This window comes from Populus alba, chromosome 1, assembly GCF_005239225.2.
Source record: "Populus alba chromosome 1, ASM523922v2, whole genome shotgun sequence".
Classification (NCBI taxonomy): domain Eukaryota; kingdom Viridiplantae; phylum Streptophyta; class Magnoliopsida; order Malpighiales; family Salicaceae; genus Populus; species Populus alba.
The window spans coordinates 40,205,712-40,224,240 of record NC_133284.1 but is presented as its reverse complement, the minus strand read 5'-3'; the positions used below and the strand labels follow the sequence as shown (position 1 = coordinate 40,224,240).

The 18,529-nt window shown below is 34.5% G+C and overlaps 1 protein-coding gene across 1 annotated transcript; it reads right to left on the bottom strand.

Annotated features, from left to right (window-relative positions):
• Window positions 1-256: 256 nt before the first annotated feature.
• Window positions 257-15,797, bottom strand: LOC118056830 (cation-chloride cotransporter 1). Its single transcript, XM_035069200.2, has 13 exons — window positions 15,340-15,797; window positions 15,105-15,251; window positions 14,920-15,004; window positions 14,707-14,798; window positions 13,376-13,490; window positions 9,390-9,490; window positions 9,159-9,220; window positions 8,793-9,020; window positions 6,206-6,320; window positions 5,150-5,344; window positions 3,368-3,768; window positions 1,872-2,033; window positions 257-1,582 (listed from the first exon to the last, which is right to left on the bottom strand). The coding sequence occupies exons 1-13, from the start codon at window positions 15,501-15,503 to the stop codon at window positions 492-494; spliced, it is 2,958 nt and encodes a 985-aa protein (XP_034925091.1). The 5' UTR covers window positions 15,504-15,797; the 3' UTR covers window positions 257-491.
• Window positions 15,798-18,529: the final 2,732 nt, after the last annotated feature.

Below are 18,529 nucleotides of genomic sequence, written 5' to 3'. Positions count from 1 at the left end.
TATGAGAAAGAGAGTGCAAGATCTAGATCATGAGACTAGAGAGAAATTATTATGTTGTGTTGCTCTGTTGTTCGTGGGTTTCAAGATATAATTTATGAGGGTAACATTGTTTGCTCTGTTTGGCATCACTCCTACAATACAATCATATCTTGTGTGTGTGTGTGTGTCAAAGTTCAGGAATGGAAAGGGCAAATTGAGATTACTCCTTTTTCTTCTCTTTTTTTTTTTTCCTGTTCACAAAAATAAAATAAAAATATGATCTCTCAACCCCACAATTTGACCTAGTATATTTAAAATGCACGTCCCCCAAGGGTTGAAAAAACTACCAAGTTTCTACCGTGACTATTACACAGGCAGAGAAATTGCCACTTCTGCAAGAATGGCCGTAAAAAGAATGAACGTGACATTTAAACTACAAAAATTGGAAAGATGTAAAGATATGAACAAGTAGGGAGGCTGCATCTACCATCCTGAACGCAAACCACTGGCAACTATGTGAATAGAGTTACAACATCTCTACGGTATCCTCTTACAATCAAAAGCCTTGGCACATTCTCTACTAATAGATCCATGTACTCCATGTAAAAGTAAGCAGGCTGGTTTACTGGAGGCGGGGGTAGACTCACCAGCACAACAGCAGCCATTCTTGAGTATCTCAATATCGTAGAATTTAGCTTCAGGGTTGTGTAAAGAAACTTCTCTACCTGTTGCTCGTTCACGACTACAGGTTTCCCATCAGCCATCAGCTTATCCCCATCCCCCTGAACCGACCTCTTCTTCTCGGCTAAATAACCAGCAATGCGCTGCTGAGCAGCTGTAAGTGATTCCAACCATTCATCTTGTTGAGATCCACCCTCTATTTGTGCATCCCAGGATTTCATAGATATTACAATCACTTCAGCCTGCATCCGAAGATCATATAGAAACTTCTTCACATCAGCTTTGAGTTCTTCTGCATCTGAATCCTCCTCTGCAATGCAGAAGACCTGAATCTTACAATTCTCAAAACTCTTCTTTGTACGAAGGAGCTGGGAAAGAAGCAGCATCAGACCACCATCTCTTACAATCCAATACAAGTCAATGGTTCCATACTGCATTTGATACTCGTTGGGCCACTCATCAAGACCCTTGACAATAACAACTGCTTTGTTTGCAACAACGCAGTCATTGATTATTCCAACAAAGGTGGCTGGTATTTCTTTTAGATTTTCACGACGCCAAATTTCAGGATACCGCATCACCACAATGTTGGGCTTCAGGTTGCCAAGGCCCATAGTCTGGACAATTCCACGAAAACCTTCAGACATATTGGGGGCTACAACTATCTCTGCGACACCTTCACAACGCTTGTAATCAATGTAGGTACTTAGTTGCTTACAAGCTGCCTTAGCATCTTCAGCATGCTCATGGTAGTCTCCATCTAATATAGAGACAAATATGGACATCCCACGGCCTTTCTTCTTCATGCAGTTTGCAAAGTCAGCAAGCTTGGGATGGCAAGGAACATTTTCTGGCAGCTTTCCCCATGGCCGGCAGAATACAAGGGGGATTGGATACCAATTCTTTGGGTGCACTTGGTTAGCTGTAAATAATGGTGAGATATGTCAATCACAATGACAAGGCATGCATGCACACAAATAGGAAAATAGGTAATGAGAAGAAATACAAGAGCAGTGGAGCCAGCTAAAAACATATTAAATGAACTCCTTGGATGCAAGATGTTTGCTAGAAGCAGCACCACTGTTCATATCAAATTGCCATAATAGGCCACCAACCACACAGCACACAATGCTTTCAATATTCACCAGTAAGATGCAACAACTCAAAAACTCTAAAAGCTGTCGTATAGCGAATTTAGTACAGAAATCTACCTCCCAGTGATCGAAGACTGCGGAGAGCTAGTTGAAAATATGCACTCTTGAAGCCATCACCCCAGTCCCCAGCCTTTCCTTTAATGCTGACATAATAATAAATGAGGCTTGCTAGTGCCAGAGACACAACAGTGAATGACCAAGAAATCAAGAACATGATGACTGCAGCAAATCAAAGACAGCAGGTAAGATCCTTAAACAAACACAAACAACTTGCAAGCATGCATGCAAACATATACAAAATGTTATCGAATGTATAAAACCAAGTGCCTGAGCAGAAATTAGGCATGCAAAGTAGTTTATGGACACCAAACTAGTCTGTGAACCACAGTTATAGTACATCATGAAAATCTTTCCCCTACGGGTGTTTGCTTAGAATTCCTAGCTAAACTAAGGCTAGAAAATAGGAATATGAAAATAAACTTGGCATAACTAATCCCAACTTGACGAGGAAAGCAACTAAATAGGAATAAACAATTAAAGACTAACACACTAATTCCTAGACCTTTTACCAAATATCAAAAGAACCAAAATACTCTTGTTTTACACGAATGTGCAAAATACAATTTCCCCCCTGCTTATAGAATAATCCATGATTCAAAAAACTAAGTCCAAATGAAGAAATCCACCACAGACATTTTATTCTTAGACCAAAACGATTTGTTGCTTGATGAAGGACCACTCAGTTTCCAAAGAGGAGAGAGTTCTTTAAGTATAACATAGCAACTCAATCAATTTCAAGTTGACGTTCAAGTGTTCATATATGTGTATCAAAGTAATCTACTATTTATAGGCATGGGCATGATAATCGCACACCATAATGAGTAGCATAATATTCCAGCATATATCTCACTTAATTTAGTGCACCCAAAGCTAGGGGTGGAGCTAGAAATTTAGTATTGGAGGTAAGAAAATAATTGATATTTGGGGGTGCAAAAAATGTAAAATTGAAGGGTATAATTAAACATTTTCAAAATTTAGGACTAAAATGTAATTTTTTTCAAAGATTGGGGGTGCCATGGCCTCCCCATCAATCAAAGTAGTTCTGTCCCAGCCCAGAGCATTCACGATTTTGACAAAGCCAGCCAAAAGCATGGATTGAGGTTGAGGTTCATTTATATGCGCATACACCTAAAGCAATCCATTTTTAATACACATGGGCATTAACCTCACACACTACACTGATTAGCATGACATTCCAGAAAATTAACTGAATTTAATTCAGACAGCATTTCAGCTTTTAACAAACAAAGCCAAAAGATTGTAAAAGAACTCTTTCTGCATTTTCCACCTATTGGAAAGGATATCACATTTCCAAAAGCATCAAATAAGCGTGTTAATGTCAGGCTTATTACTGTATATTTGTTCTTTCAGGACACTACTAAGAACTCATAAAGGAGAAGCTATAAGGTGTAGCAACACCGAGTCCTCTGTTGCTAAGGCCAGTATTGACCTTATATATATATTTTCTTGAAAGGGAAAGGTAAGTGGCATACCTATGCATAGTAATGCTCCAAGAAGAGAAAGGCTCCAATGGTGAAATTTCCACCGTGGTCGCCAGCTGGGAGCATCTAGAAGATCCAGGAGGAAGCAAGACAAGTTCACGCCCATATAACACAAAAGTAAAAACATAGTTACAGTTGGTGTGACAAGATCTAAATTCCCAATAACAACACACCCAACACAGAGAAAAGCAGTAAAGAATGTAGCAATGTGAGGCTCGTGTCCATCTGCAACTTTGAAATAGTTAAGAATAGGCAGAATGTCATCATTGGCTATGGCTGCAAGCAGGCGTGGGGCTCCTGTCAAGCTTTGAAGAGCAGCACCCAAGGTTGAAAGAATGATACCAATGTAGATGATGGCAGGGAAAGGCCAGGCAATTGTAGCTGTAAGTAGCCTGCATAAAAAGTACAGTTCAGAAGTATAGTAGAGGGTTTTGATGTAGTCCTTCAAACTCTCCAACTCAAACCAGCATATTAGCTACACATATTCATCAGCGAGAAGGGCAAATGGGGCATGTCCAAACCAACTCCTTGGATTGCTATGAAAAACACCACTGCATTTCAAATCAGCACAATCTAACTCAAGATTTTCACCCAATTGTGTGCGTAGACCATGATGCATAATCTTTACTCAAAGCAAAAAGGAGGCAGTAAAGAACTGGGATGAAAGCATCACCGAATGAAGGAAAAGGTATTACAAGTTCTACATGCATGGGTATATTGATGCTATTGGAAGTGTACAAGAAGAACCAACAGTGACTTGCTAATAACGCAATTGAAGACAAAGGCTACTTGGTCATTTTGAAGGCATTGAGGAATTCCCAAACCATAACAATGCATTCTCACATCATATCTTCTTTTTTTCTAGCATGACAACATAATCCATGAATCAGTATGATTCAAAATTCTTAAAATCTTTAATTATAAAAATGAACTTTATTTTTTCATAAAATCATTAATTTCAAGCATCATTTTACAATTTTTATTAATCAAACAAGTATGGGGAAAAAATGGATTATAATGAAAGATAATCTGCATTAAGACATTGGTAACAACATCTTTCTCTAAATTTTCACAACAGCCCCAATTATATAAATGAGTAAAGTTTTTAAAACAGAGATTAATGCTACAGTAATACTATTTGAACAATCCAATAATCAGTATGTACTTGTGATAAAAGGCTTAGAACTAAATAGGACTAGAAACACTTTCTATATTTAATGCATCAAACCTAAACAGTTAAAACTAAAATATGATAAGTAACACTTTAGAAATCAAACAATTCATTAAGAGCATTTAGTAGAAGCATTTATTGCATGTAACACATCAGAAATATAATGAATCCTGAGTCAAAGCATAAAGATGCAATCCAAGCTGGCTATAGGTGGAAGCCTCTAAAGAAGATACAAATAGAGAACACAGCCTACAATCCTGTCAGAAAACCCATCATATGAATGAAGAACACTCTGCGAGTCAATGATATAATAAACAGAAACTAGATGACAATATTACTCCAGTAGACAGTTAAGTGATGATATATTTCTGCATATATGCTTTGCCAGCAATTAGTTTTAGTATATAACCTATAGGTGGCCTTGTATATGTCCTATCACTTGACTAAAGGATGAATATGGTTAGGTACTAGAGAAAAAGGAAGTATGTGATACAGTTTCAAGCAAATATTGAGAGATTCCATTCCATAGTTGAAGAAAAAAAATGTAACATGTTGCAACAAGTATGAAGGCAACTTTTTTAGAAGGCCATGCAGATAGATACCTGTCCGTCAAGAGCTTGTCTCTAGTTGCAAGTGCTCCAAAGAATAACACAGAAACTAAATATAGAACGGTCGTTGTAAGAGTTGCAGCCAGTGTACCAATGGGAATTGAACGCTGCGTGTCTTTAAGTGATGCTGATCTATTAGAGCCTGCCATAATTCCCGTTACAGCAGGGAAAAATAGGCCAACCAATGCACTGAAAGAAGTAAAGAAAAAAGATAGAAAAAGCATAAAAAAGATTTCATCTCACCCCCTATTTCAAGATAATGCAATTACATGCTTTAAAGGAACACTTTTTAGGAAATAGAAGTGTTCTCGGCAAGGAACTGAGATCTTGACAAAGTATTATCTAACAGAAACATGAAAACTACGAAATGCTTCAAAGCTATACATGATTGTATAATGTCCAGTGGTTCCAATGATGGTAATTAAAAAGAGAGTGGTGGGCTTAACTTGGAGGGTGTGGGTGTGGCAGAAAAGCAAAGTCTATCAAGCTCAAAGTTAATTCCAGGAACTTTCAAATCCATTATCTATGGCAACTAAAATGATACAAACTAGACAAAAAAATGATCTGTTAATTGGCAACTTCTGGACCATTAGATGTTGTTCATTACTCTTTTTCTAGTGATAGAATACACTTTAGTTACTTGAACATGGAAAAAAAACCCAGTATAAAGTAGAAGAATCGATTGTACCAGCTTCTTCTCCATGGTTATAAAGCTCCAAATTTGGTTTTCTATTCTATATTCCTTGAACTGTACAAGGAACATGCATATCTCTATCCAAACAACGTACAAAAAAAATCATTTTGTTCAAATTCAGTTGCAAGTGCCCCCAAAAAGAAAGCAAAGTTCAGATTGCAAAACTATAAGGAACATCTTCCAGCAACTTTATTCAACAGTTAGAAATTAATGTGTACCAGAGACCCCTAGTATTCTGGTATGACAATAAAAAGGGAAATATATCACTTAATAATATTGCAATCAGATCCATTTACGTTATTAACTTCAACAAGAAACAAATATTAATGAGATTGAAAATCCTTGCCCTGGCTTACTTGAAATTCCAGTAGACCTTTCCTTCAGGATCAGGTATTCCAGCATTATTAGTAAATTGATAATCAGAACTCCAGTTTTCTTTAAAACTTTCCAAACTCAAGCCTGTGACTCCATCTGTTATAATCATGGAAAGAGAAGCAATTGGTTTTATTCCTCCACCAAACAATAAGAAAGAACAAGGAACAAGAATGAAAGCAAGGCCATAAAAACATCATGCACACATGTACAACTAAAATTGACCGTGATTAGCATATAGGTTAAGATTAAAAGTGAATCCTGAGGTGCCAATCAAAGAAACTGTATGCCTTGATAGCTTTAATCTGCAACATTACTTGGCTACACCATGTTTTATGCAGAGATGCAAGTGGATAATCAAGTTCCAAAGAGCTCTAATGCCACCAACCTATAAAGCTAAACCACTACTAACATTCATCATGCAAGTTCAAACAATTTTGTTAGTCAGTATAAAAATTTATTCATGGACTAAATGTATCTAAGCGATATATATATGAAGGCGGCTCAGTAAACACTAAGGAAATCTCCAACTCTTTGACAATGCAGCACCATCCATTATATAAAGATTCGTTGCAAACCACCCTACATGAGAAACAAAGATATGAAAATGGCCTCCTCATCATGTTCGCAGACAAAGGTAAACCCCAAGGTAGGAGGAGTCTTAAGAAAGATCCAATAGGATGGTTAATGGAAACATTCTAAGTGAGTTAATCAATACCATACAAAGCCCTCTAGATTGATAATTAAGATGCACAACTGAACAAATAAGAAATGCTTTCAACTTCACAGACACAGTAAATCCCCTTTAGGCAAGACAAAATTCATTCCTCCCGTGAAAACACAAAAAAAAAAAAAAAAAAAACATCCAAAAGATGGACGGACAACTAAAAGTTGTGGAACATCCCAGCAAAACAAAGCTCCTTAGTGAACGAAAAATACATTATGGTAATCACAGAGCTGATAACCATTCAATTTCCTCCTTATGAAAGATGCACGTAAGAGCTAAAGCCCTATCATGCCCATCAGTGTTTCCAGTATAATTCTAAAGGAAGTTTTAATGTCAGAGGACCACAATTCGTACAAAACTGAGCTAGATAGTGAAGCTGTCAAGATAACAGGTCACTAAAGCATTCAATTTCCTCCTTATGAAAGATGCACGTAAGATCTAAAGCCCTATCTCATGCCATCACTTTCAATAATCATCAAGTGTTTTTCACGTAGATAATTCTAAAGAAAGTAACAAAACACATTTTGAACCACAATTCATAGTTATCAAAAACTGAGCTAGATAGTGAAGCTGTCATTACTATTTGAACCAGTGAATCAGATAAAACACACAAGTACGAGTAGAACTATTAACATGTTTTCCATAATTACTAAACAAGGGTGGAAAAATCCTACCATACCCATTAATCAACCTGTATCTGTCTATTTTAAAGGGGTATGGGTCATAAAAGGGTCAGTAAATAATTTAAATGGGTCACTAATGGATTGACCCAAAAATACCCCAAGTTAAATGGTTGGGTAAGGGTTACCCATGTGACCCATTCAAAGATATAGCTCAAAGCATTGTGAGAGTAGATGAAATTTTTGTTAATGTTCATTTAGTCCATGGATTTATTGATTTTTATTTATTTCATTTTTTTTAACAATAAGTCCTTATTTGGAAGTTTTTATGTCCTCATAATCTATACTAAATACAATTTAGTCCCAAATTTTTTTATTATAATTAAGTCCTTGCAAATCAGACAGTAAACTTGATTAAACAATTTAAATGGGTTGATGGGCAAGGTAAGGTGAGTTTAAGTGTGTGTGGGTACCCATCTTAAAAATAAATAGGTCATTAAATGGAAATTGGTAAAACATTACCCATACCCATTTTGATCTAACTCATACCCACCTATTTGTCACCTCTATTACTAACGGAGATCATTTGTACATTTAAACATGGAATATTATATTGTCAAATTCACTTTCACAAATTATTAAAAACATAAACATGAATTATTGCTAAGTTGAAAATACTTGGAAAACAATAGTTCACTAGTTCGACTGGTTCATTGGTCTGTCTGCCCAGGCCAATTCAGTTTCTTGTTAGGTATGTCTTTAACAGTTCAATTCAAAACTCAAACCAATTTAGGTAAAAATCATGGATATGGCAGGTCTTTTTTCTGATTCTAATAGTACCAAGCTTTGATTTTGGGTTTGAATGGGCCAAAGATATATCAAAATTAGATTTAAAAAGACAGCCGTGAATTGAAAAAAAAACCTACCATATGTAGTTATTTTATTCCAAAGTTAGAACGGATAAATGTGTCATCTAAAATAACACCAAGAATGTACTCATCAACATTAAATTCAGTACAAAGAGCAGTGTCATGGATTTTGGAACATGTACTAAAATACACCATTCCAGTGCCAGACTTCTATCAGATTTAAGTGCTCATAACATCACCCCAAGTGGCGATAACAAGTAATAGGACAACATTGCAGGGAGAGAGACCATGTTCTGAAAAAAGAAGAAGAAGAAGAAGAAGAAGAAGAAGGATCTATATAGAACTAAACACTCACCGGCAGGGTAGTCCTTCTTCGTCAAAAATATCCCAATAAATATGCAGAGCAGCGAGAACAGAACAGGAATGAGGAAAGCAGGTGCAACTCGATTGATCATCTTCACTCCACCAAACACAATAAAGCATAGGATGATTGTAACAACAATTCCATAAATTTGGAGGTCGTGTAAACTTGGACTTTGTATGGGATGCAGAATGTCTGTGCCATTAACTTTTGTTATGGTCTCTACAGGGAAAACATGAACAGCCAAAGAAATTAGCAGTGTTCAATTAATCATTTTGACATCTTGGGATGATTATGGTTAGACTATTGCTACCAACTACCAATTATATATAATACCAGCAGAAAATTCTGAATCTTTACCTTTGAATATCCCAGCAGCAGGCACAGCTTTTAAAAAGGTTTCAACAGCTCCCAGTACATAACTAAAACAAATGAGAAAAGGCAAACGAAAAGTTACACAAAAACTTAGCACACATCAATAAGGTTATAAAGATAAAAACTAATTGGAGCCTCAACTCCTAAAACCTGAGGTCAAGGGCATCAACCATATATATCATGGTGGCATCAGAACAAAAGACAAGATTTACTCACAGAGCTCCAGCAACCGCATTCCCAAGGAAGAAACATAATCCAATACTCACTCCAATCTCTGGACCAAGGGCACGACCAATTAGGTAATATGGCCCCCCACCCTGTACGTTACATTCATAATTTCATACAACAAGTGATTTGCAAAATTGCAAAACTGAACTTCTCATCAGAAGATAACTATAAGACACTGAATATGAGAATTAATCAGTTGTGTCATCAATCATAGTGCATAAAGGTGAGCAATTAAAGAATAATACACACAACACACCACTTCAAGCATCAAAGACTCGTTCACAAGTGCAAACATGGCATTACAAAATTCCAGTGCAGATCACCATAGACAAAAAAAAAATTCAGAATCAAGAATTGCTAATCCATGGAAGATAGCTTAATTTCTTAGTCCAACATCAGGATGGCAACAACAGAAATAATCATAAAATAATTTACAAGATTAACTAAGTTAAAGGTTAAAATGGTTATTAATTATTGCTTTTCCTAATCATAAAGACACCTATCATAGACTTCGGAAAGAATTAAGAATTAGAGAAACAAACAAATGTCAGCCTGTGATAAGAAACAAGCATGTAATTTAAGCACACTCAAATTAAATGCAAACAACATGCTTAACAAACTGTACCTCAAGAAGTGTTGTTGATGCAATCAACAAGAGAGAAGCTTAGAATTTATTTTCATTTAACTTCAAAACCCAAATATTTTAGATTTTCTTGTAGCACTAGTCCATTGAAGAGTTCTATTTTAAAAATGTATTAGTAATATTTAAGAATATTGTTCTCTTAGGATATTAGAATAATAATTAGGAGTTCTTTATTAAGTGTGATTTCCTTTTCTTTTTTGGTTTTCTATTTACTATTTAAGTTAGAACAATTAGCGCTTTGGTGCATATAAAAGCAGCACATATTCAGTGTAATAGGAAGAATTTTGATAACACGATTATGAGTATTTTGGTTTTGCTTGAGGGCTGCAGCCTTGAGTGTTCTTCTCTTTTTTCTGTGTGCTATTTTCTTCTTCTCTTTCTTATTGATATAATGCCTCAAGTAATATTTAAAGCCTCAATTCAAATCCTAATTCTTGTAAAACAATCACCTAATCCACATTTATCAAACCCTAATTCACCAAACCCTTTGCAGGACATGATGCCAAAGTTGTCCTGCATCAGTTGTTAAGAGTGCTAAGTGCACCGATGCATCAAGAGCTCTTGGAGCCTACATGAAGGAGCAGGTGTGAGATTGGGAGAAAGGCATGTATTTTTTTTAACAGAATGCATGATAAGTTGCATGGAAAGATTTCTATGAAACAGAGAGGGTATTAAAGTACAACAATATTTTATTTAGAGCATTAGCGCAAATGGTATAGCAAAGGACAAAAAATGGTCATGGACCTCACCCAAGGAAAACTTATGGTAGATAGAGAGGAGAAAGATAGAAAGGGGAGAGAGAGAATGGATAAATAGTTAAAGATATATTTAGAAAGGAAACCTTTTCCTGGGGAAAAAAAAAAAGAAGATTTTTCTTTTTGAGGCATGGCTTTGAGCCTTTGGATCTTCACCAAGTTGAATAAAAGCATTGACTTTAGCGTTCCTGCCTTATGCCTCAAATATGCCTAAGGAATGCTTTTAAAATGTGCCTATGGCACGGTTTTAACAACAGTGATCCAACATAGTAGCATAATTCTTGAACATTTTGCATAATTCTTAATTTAGGTAAAAAGGGAAATGTACCCTTTAGTTAGGCCCATTTGCACTTGAGTGACTGATTTCCAAATTTAAATTTGGACACTAAGCTCGTGTTTTTCTTCATTGACACTTGCCTTTGAATCATTAGTTAAATCGAAGAGATAATTGTATTATTAATTGTAGTTGTACCTTTTCTAATTAGTCCTAAACCTCTAATTTCTAACAATTGTCCATGATGTTTTCAAATGCTCTACCAAACACCTCTTACACATGAAAATATCCCCAATATTTTATGTACATATCATGATCATCTATTGGAACATTCAAATAAATAAAAAAAAAAAAAACAGAATATACATAAATAAAACAAGAAATAGACTACTTTTTATCATTACAAAAAACAAAACCATACAAGACCGATGAAAACCATAGTTATCAAACTCAGCTCGACTACGCGGTTTGACTCGTGACCTAGTTGACCTGGCAAAACCGAGCCAGATAATACCAAGGATTTAAAAAAAAAAAAAAAAACATTATTTTAATAAATAAAAAAAAAAGGTTAACCCGAGTTGGCCTAATGACTTGTGGGTTTGACCAAATGACCTAGTGGACTAAGCCTTTTCCAGGTCAACCCCCGGGTCAGGTATGACAACTATGATAAAAACACAACACATAATTGATTAAAAACCACTACATTTTTAAGTTAGTGTTTTCATTCAAGGACACCACATTGAATAAGATTATTAGATCGAATCCATTTTCCACAACCTAAAGGACACAAGAGTCAAGTATTATGTCAGTTGAACAAAGATATATCATAGCATTTGGTCCATCCTAAAAATCAAAGGCTTATGACTCAATGACATAAAAATAAAAAATAAAAAGTTGGAGGACTTATAATACAATTGGATCATGCAGATGCTACGGATGGGAAACCACATGCCTTTGAAGCTTAGTCATTGAAGCGCAAATTGGCAAAGTCACAAGATAGTTCTTTGTATTCTTCCCCTTCTCAATTTGACCTATCTCTTGAACAAGCCAACTAAGTTATGAATGTATCGTTTTAACTTAAAACTACATGTTATTTATATCTCGAATGTTATTCTGAAAACTTTGATCAGCACAAAGTGTTCCACACAAGTGTTGTTCATTGTTTGATTACTTGAACTAGGACCTCATATAAAATTTTGTTTCTTGTAAAATTGTGTTTTACATATTTTTTTAAAAAAATAAAAAAAACATTTGTTCTATTTTTCAACAAACTTGAACCTTGTTTAACTAGTTTGTATATCAAACCTCTCACCATTAGGCTTTAGCCCAAGTCCATTAAGCTTATGAGTATTTGATTCTAAAATATCATAAAAGGGTAAAAACAAATGATGTGAGAATACATGACATGGCATCCAATTAATTGCTCATTCTTAATCTAGATGAAAGTCAAAAGCAACTAAAATTGTGGGGTGGGATGGAGAGAATACATGATATATAATGTTATTTTTTATGCTTTTTATTTAAAACGTTCATAAATTGTGAAACATAATTCTACATGAGAATGTCTAACAAAAAGGAATAATGGAGAATAACAAGAAATTATGGAAAAGAACTAAGGGGTCAATGACCTAGCATTTAGTTCAATTTGATTCAACTACCCACTAGTCACAGAGCATAAACAGCTAACTAAATAATACACAGTTTGTTGACTCATCAATTCTTCTTAACACCCCTAGTTCCACACATTAAATATCCTTGCATGTGTATCTATGAGCAAACTCATATTTAGTTTTCACTATCATAACTAAATTGTCCAAAAATAATCCTCAAATGAACCAAATAAATTAAAAATCACAATATTACCATGCTTCTCTGGACCAAACAAGTATTAGACAACTTATATCAACCTTTGAGGAGGAAGGACATTTAGGATAGTCATACAAATATCTAGTAGATACAATAGTACTGCCAAAAAGGTAAAACAAAATGGTGAAAACATAGAAAGACCAAAAATATCAATTAAAATAGGTTTCCTCTTTTAGTAAGAACCAAAACTAATTACTGACAAGAACTAATTTATTAATCATCCTTCACTAATGTCCGTCAAATGCTCAAAGTCAGAGCTAAAGAGCAATCATGGTAAACATATCCCATATTCTCATTCAAAAACAATTATTTAACATTTTGCAAGCCATTAAGCTGGTGTTAGAAAAGGCTGTAAAAATAGTCTTGTAGTTACTAGACTCCATCAATACTTTGTTCAAAACATAAGTGAGAAGAGATTTAATAATGCCATATGTACCTTCATTGCACCATTAGTTGCAATAGCGCTTAGTGAAATTCCCGTTAGGAAAGTACACAATCCACAAAAAGCTACCAGCACTAGAGATTCACCTATACCAGCCATGCCAACAATCCTGCCATTTTTGCAATAACAGAAAGCAATCAAACAATATTGTATGGTTAAGAACACAAAGGCATGAAACTAAAAGTGCATCATCAACATCCAGTCAGTACTGAATAGATAAAGTTAAATCATTTGATGGAAGCACTACCAGCAACTTGTTCCAGATATTACAGATGTTCCTAAGAAAAGAGAAACAGATAGGGAAGAAAGAACAAAAATTCTTCTCGCTTGGCTAAATAACCACATTCAAATACCAGCTAATTGTAGTCTCTTATCAACCCTTTCCCTATCTTATGGCCAAACCTTTACAAGCATCAAGCCAATTTCAATACTGAACATTCTGGATGTTTAAGTTTTATACAAAGTTGTGAACCTGGGGTCTCTTAACACATTTATTGCTTCCCACCCTTAACAACACCCCAACAACACCCCCCCACCACCCCGTGATAAAAAAAAAAAGTCCCAAAGAAGTAGCAATGTATATTCACAGTTTATCAATTTGGAAATAATTAGCAGATTTTAAAAAAAGCTTTGAGGCTTTAAAAAACCACTGATAATATTAATGACCAGCCCTTAATAAACCAAACCTGAATGCCAATTTATTTTCCTTGACCTCAATGTCAAACTCAAGCTTGAATACAAACCATAGCCATGTCCATAAAATAAAAACCTTTAACAATCTAAATACAACACACAACTTATGAATGTCCATGACTTGGGTACATTGAACTTTACAATCAGCACCATGTTCATGAGCGGACATCATAGGCCTTTATTCAATTGACAGTTAGTACCACAGCTTATAAAGAAGAAGGAAAAAAAGGGGGGTATATCATAAAATGAGAGCATTTCAGAGCTCTTAATTTGTTACTACTACTTTTTAATAGCATTATTAGCATGTTTAATAAATGGACAAACTTTAAAAAAATTTGACATTAGTTAAACAATGAATTGCATATATTAAAAGGAAATTTCAAGCATATTTCTCAAGGAAACTTGAATGATGCACCTAATATATGAAAGAGAGAGCTGATAATTACAGCACTTTGTGAAATTCAAAAATATTCAACAGGAATTTCAGCTAGATTTCTCCTTAAAATTTCAAAACTTAATTGCTAACAATTAAAAGCAAGACACAAGGCGATGTCCATCTGAACAGGCCCTATAATAAGTCACACTAAAACAAGATAAAGACAGCTAAAAGACAGCATGAGCAAGAGAGTTACCAAGAAAATCGAATGTAGTAGATAATTCCAAGTATGTTTTGCAAGCATGGGATGAAAACACCCATCATTGTTCCCAGTTTAAGGTCATTGGGCTGCATGATACATGAGCAGAAAATGAAGCAGTTAAAGAGAAACACATAACTTAATAGTTGTTGTCCACCTGCAAGGCAATGCAATTCAAGAAATTGGTAATAAAAAGCAGGTAGCATATACCCTTGGGCGATCTCGATCAAAAGAGATAGAACCATCTTCACCATCCCTGGGACTAGACGGTGCGGCTACTTGCTCCCCTGTCATACTGGGGGGAAAAGGTAGTACCAGCAAGTAAACAATAAAAACACTAGATGACAATGTAATAGATCTTAAAAAGAATGAAGTAGGTAGATATGGTATGGTACCTCTTAAGACCAAGAATATTAACAAGGGAATCAAAACCAAACAATTCCAACTTGTGCTCCCTCTCTGACCCATTTGTACTATTATCATTCACACCATCAGTATTCGTGTTTGTTTTTGCTTGGGTGGAACCTCCTGGTATGATTTTCCTGCCAGTGAACAACAACAAAGGGATTTTGATAATGATTTGTTTGAAGTAATTAATAATAAACAAGGGATTTCATTATTTTTTTTTACTTGAGGCTAGATTGGTGATTGGAGGAGGAGGATCCGGGAGGAATGGAGGACATCTCAAGGACGGCGGGATCGTGAGCCACCACAGGCCTGTATTTGCGACCACTCTGGTTGATGTGGAATTCGTCTTCTAAACCACCACCACCTTCAATATCTCCGTTGTCCATTTTCACTTTCGCTTTCCAAGATCGATCTAATATTCGTCAGCGAGTTTGGTAGTTAATGGAGATCCAATTCCAAACTGAAATGATACAGATCTCTCTCCAGAATGCATGAGATACAATTAAAGAGAAGCAAAGAAACGTAAATATTACTTTTCATGGAAAAGTTAAGAGGATAAAAAAATCAAGAGGATAAACCCGGGCTTTATCTGAACTGGAGTACAAATCAAAATATGAGACAGATTCAAAGGGAATTTGAGAATGAAGAGGCAGCCTTGGGATAAAAAAAAATTGATGTACTTTTTTTATTTTAACATATATGCTTGGCTGTTTCTGCGTATATACCTTGATTCATTTTATAAATTTTAAAATTAATAATAATATAAATCTTCAATATTATCATAAAAAGAAGGAGTTACAATAACATCTTGACATGTTTTTTTAATAGCGGAATTGATTAAAAAAAAGTAAATAAATAAAATAAAAAAAACATTTTTAATTTTAAAAAAAATATATTTTAAAAAAATATATTTTAGTTAAAATTCAAGTCTAAAATAAATTTTTATATGTACAATAAATCTACATGAATAAAAAGCATGATATTTTAGTTTATATAAAATCAATGTTTAAAATGCAATTATACAAAAGCTATTTGATAACCAAATTGTTTTTTCTCCATCACTGGGCAAAAAGTAGAAGCTACATCAATATCAAATAATCTTTTAATATGTATTTGGTAAAAAATTCAGGATGCCTTTAAAAAAAATTAAAAATAATATTAAAATAATATTTTTTATATTTTTAATTTATTTTTTACATATCAAAACCATTAAAATAATAAAATTATCTCAAATAGCAACTTATAGCCTAATTTTGAGAGATTCAACAATTCAATAAGTGACATAGTGGCTTTTTATAAAAACAATTTATGTAGAATCACATGAAAAAAATTAAGCCTAATCCAACAGTTGAATCTTCTGTTATCTTCGTTTTAAGGTGCTAACGTGGTATGGAGTAACCAAAACTCCTCTAGAGCCTAGACATATCTCACCGGTCTATAAAAACATATGTTAGGCCATTCATATAGTTTGTTTGGGTCTGTCACATAGTAATGTCAAATCGTCTTCTAAATGCTTGAAACCTCTTATTTCTACAAGCTTGGCTACATCACCCATTATTATGATCCAAGTAACGGGTTTTAAAAATTAACATTATTTGACTTTAGTCTTTTTTTACTTCTTTTTTAAAATTGCTTTTCTTTTTTCACTTTCATCCTTTTTAAGGGGTTATCTCATTCTCGGGGTTAGTCGAATTAACCCGGGTTAACATAGATTTTTTTCAATCTTTCTTTATCTTTCCTTTCTTTATTTAATTTGTATGAGAGTTTACCTCCATTATTTTCTTTTATTTCTTTTGTACAGGGTTATCTCAATCTCATAACCGGGTCGTGGATTTGACATGCTAATTCTAGTCAATTTTTTTTTCCTATTGCAATTTGAGTCAAGTTTGTTTGATTTGCTAGTAATTGAGCTTCTATTTTTATTTTCAAAAATAAAAAAAAAAATAAAATAATAATAGCAAGGATACTGACAACATGGGAAAAGTTAGTTAAGGAAGGATTTCAAATATATAGAAAGATCAAGCTACAATTTTGGACAAATTGCAAGCCTAATTGTACCCCATTACATCTAAAACTAGAGAGACAATACAGATTCAAGATTAAATTAAATGATTTTTGGACAAATTTGCTTAAAATTAAACCTAAGAATATAATTAGATTTTTAATAGGCCAATTTGATTTTATCATAGGCCAAATTAAAGTTTAATTATATTTAAGAATTAATTTGAGTCCAATTAAAGGATTTAATTAGGTGCAAGGAGTTAATTATACTTTAAATGAATCAAATTAAATTTATTAGGAGTTTAACTGGTGAAACATTAAGTTTTAGAGCCCAATTTGGGCTTAATTAAGAAGATTAGAATTTTAAAAGATTAAATTTAATTCTTACCAAGTCAAATGATCGAAATCAAGGGTAAAATTGCAAGAAAATCAAAGTTTTGAAATCAATTAGGGGTTAAATTAAAGAAATTCACTATCAATACAAATCTACAAAATGCACCGGACTATAAGGACCCAATTGACTGAAATTTGGGGTGAAATTGAAGAGATTTGAAAGTTTAATGGTCAATTTTGGGCTAAATTAAAGAAAGTTTGAAACTAGTAAGGGTTGTATCAAAAGAAATCATAAATTAAAAGACTAAAATGATCTTTACTAAAATGATGTTGTTTTGATTACTATTTATCTTTTTCTTCATAATTTCCACCAAAAAAACTACTTATGATGCTACTTTTCAAGGGCATTTAATGCTTCATTTCTCCATCATTTTTGACAAAAGTTGCATGAAAATGATCACCTAACATCTAACTACACCCTAGTATAGTCATTTATAGCCGATTGACACCATAACTGTCAAATTTGACAGTTTCTAGTACCTACTTTGAGCCAATGATTAGGATCATTCCCAACTGAATCTAGAACCAAGATTTGGCACAATAAAAAAACAACATATTTCTCTTCCACCCCCTATAAATAGGGGCGGATTTCATGATCTAAGGGAGGAGAAAATTAGGTTCAAAGTCAACAAAAAGTCAACCTCCCTCCTTATTTTTGCTACAACCATAAACTTTCTCTCCTTTCTCTTTCTCCACTATGGCCTTCAAACACCAGCAACATTATCAATGGTTTGACCACTGTCATCTTCACCACAAGCAGTTGCCCAACCACCTCACGTGGTGACTGTATTGCCAAGCTCCTTTCTCTTTCTCTCTCATCTGCAAGCCTTCTTCTTCATCCTCCAATAACCAACCTTGCCCATCAACTCCTCTAGTAGCACCACCACCAGTCATACACTAGACAGGCCACCAACGGCTTCCCATGCCAAGTAATCCCTTCCTTCCTCCCTTCTTCTTCTCCTTTGCCCCCCACCATCATTTTGCATATAGAACGATAATTCATTCTGCATGCAAGGCA

Excerpts from the sequence above, each read along its gene's own strand:
- LOC118056830 (XM_035069200.2), bottom strand. The coding sequence starts at position 15,503 with ATGGACAACGGAGATATTGAAGGTGGTGGTGGTTTAGAAGACGAATTC. Across the intron at positions 2,034-3,367 it reads TGGAGCATTACTATGCATAG|TCATCATGTTCTTGATTTCT; the intron begins GTATGCCACTTA and ends GATTTGCTGCAG. Across the intron at positions 1,583-1,871 it reads CAGTCTTCGATCACTGGGAG|CTAACCAAGTGCACCCAAAG; the intron begins GTAGATTTCTGT and ends CATTATTTACAG.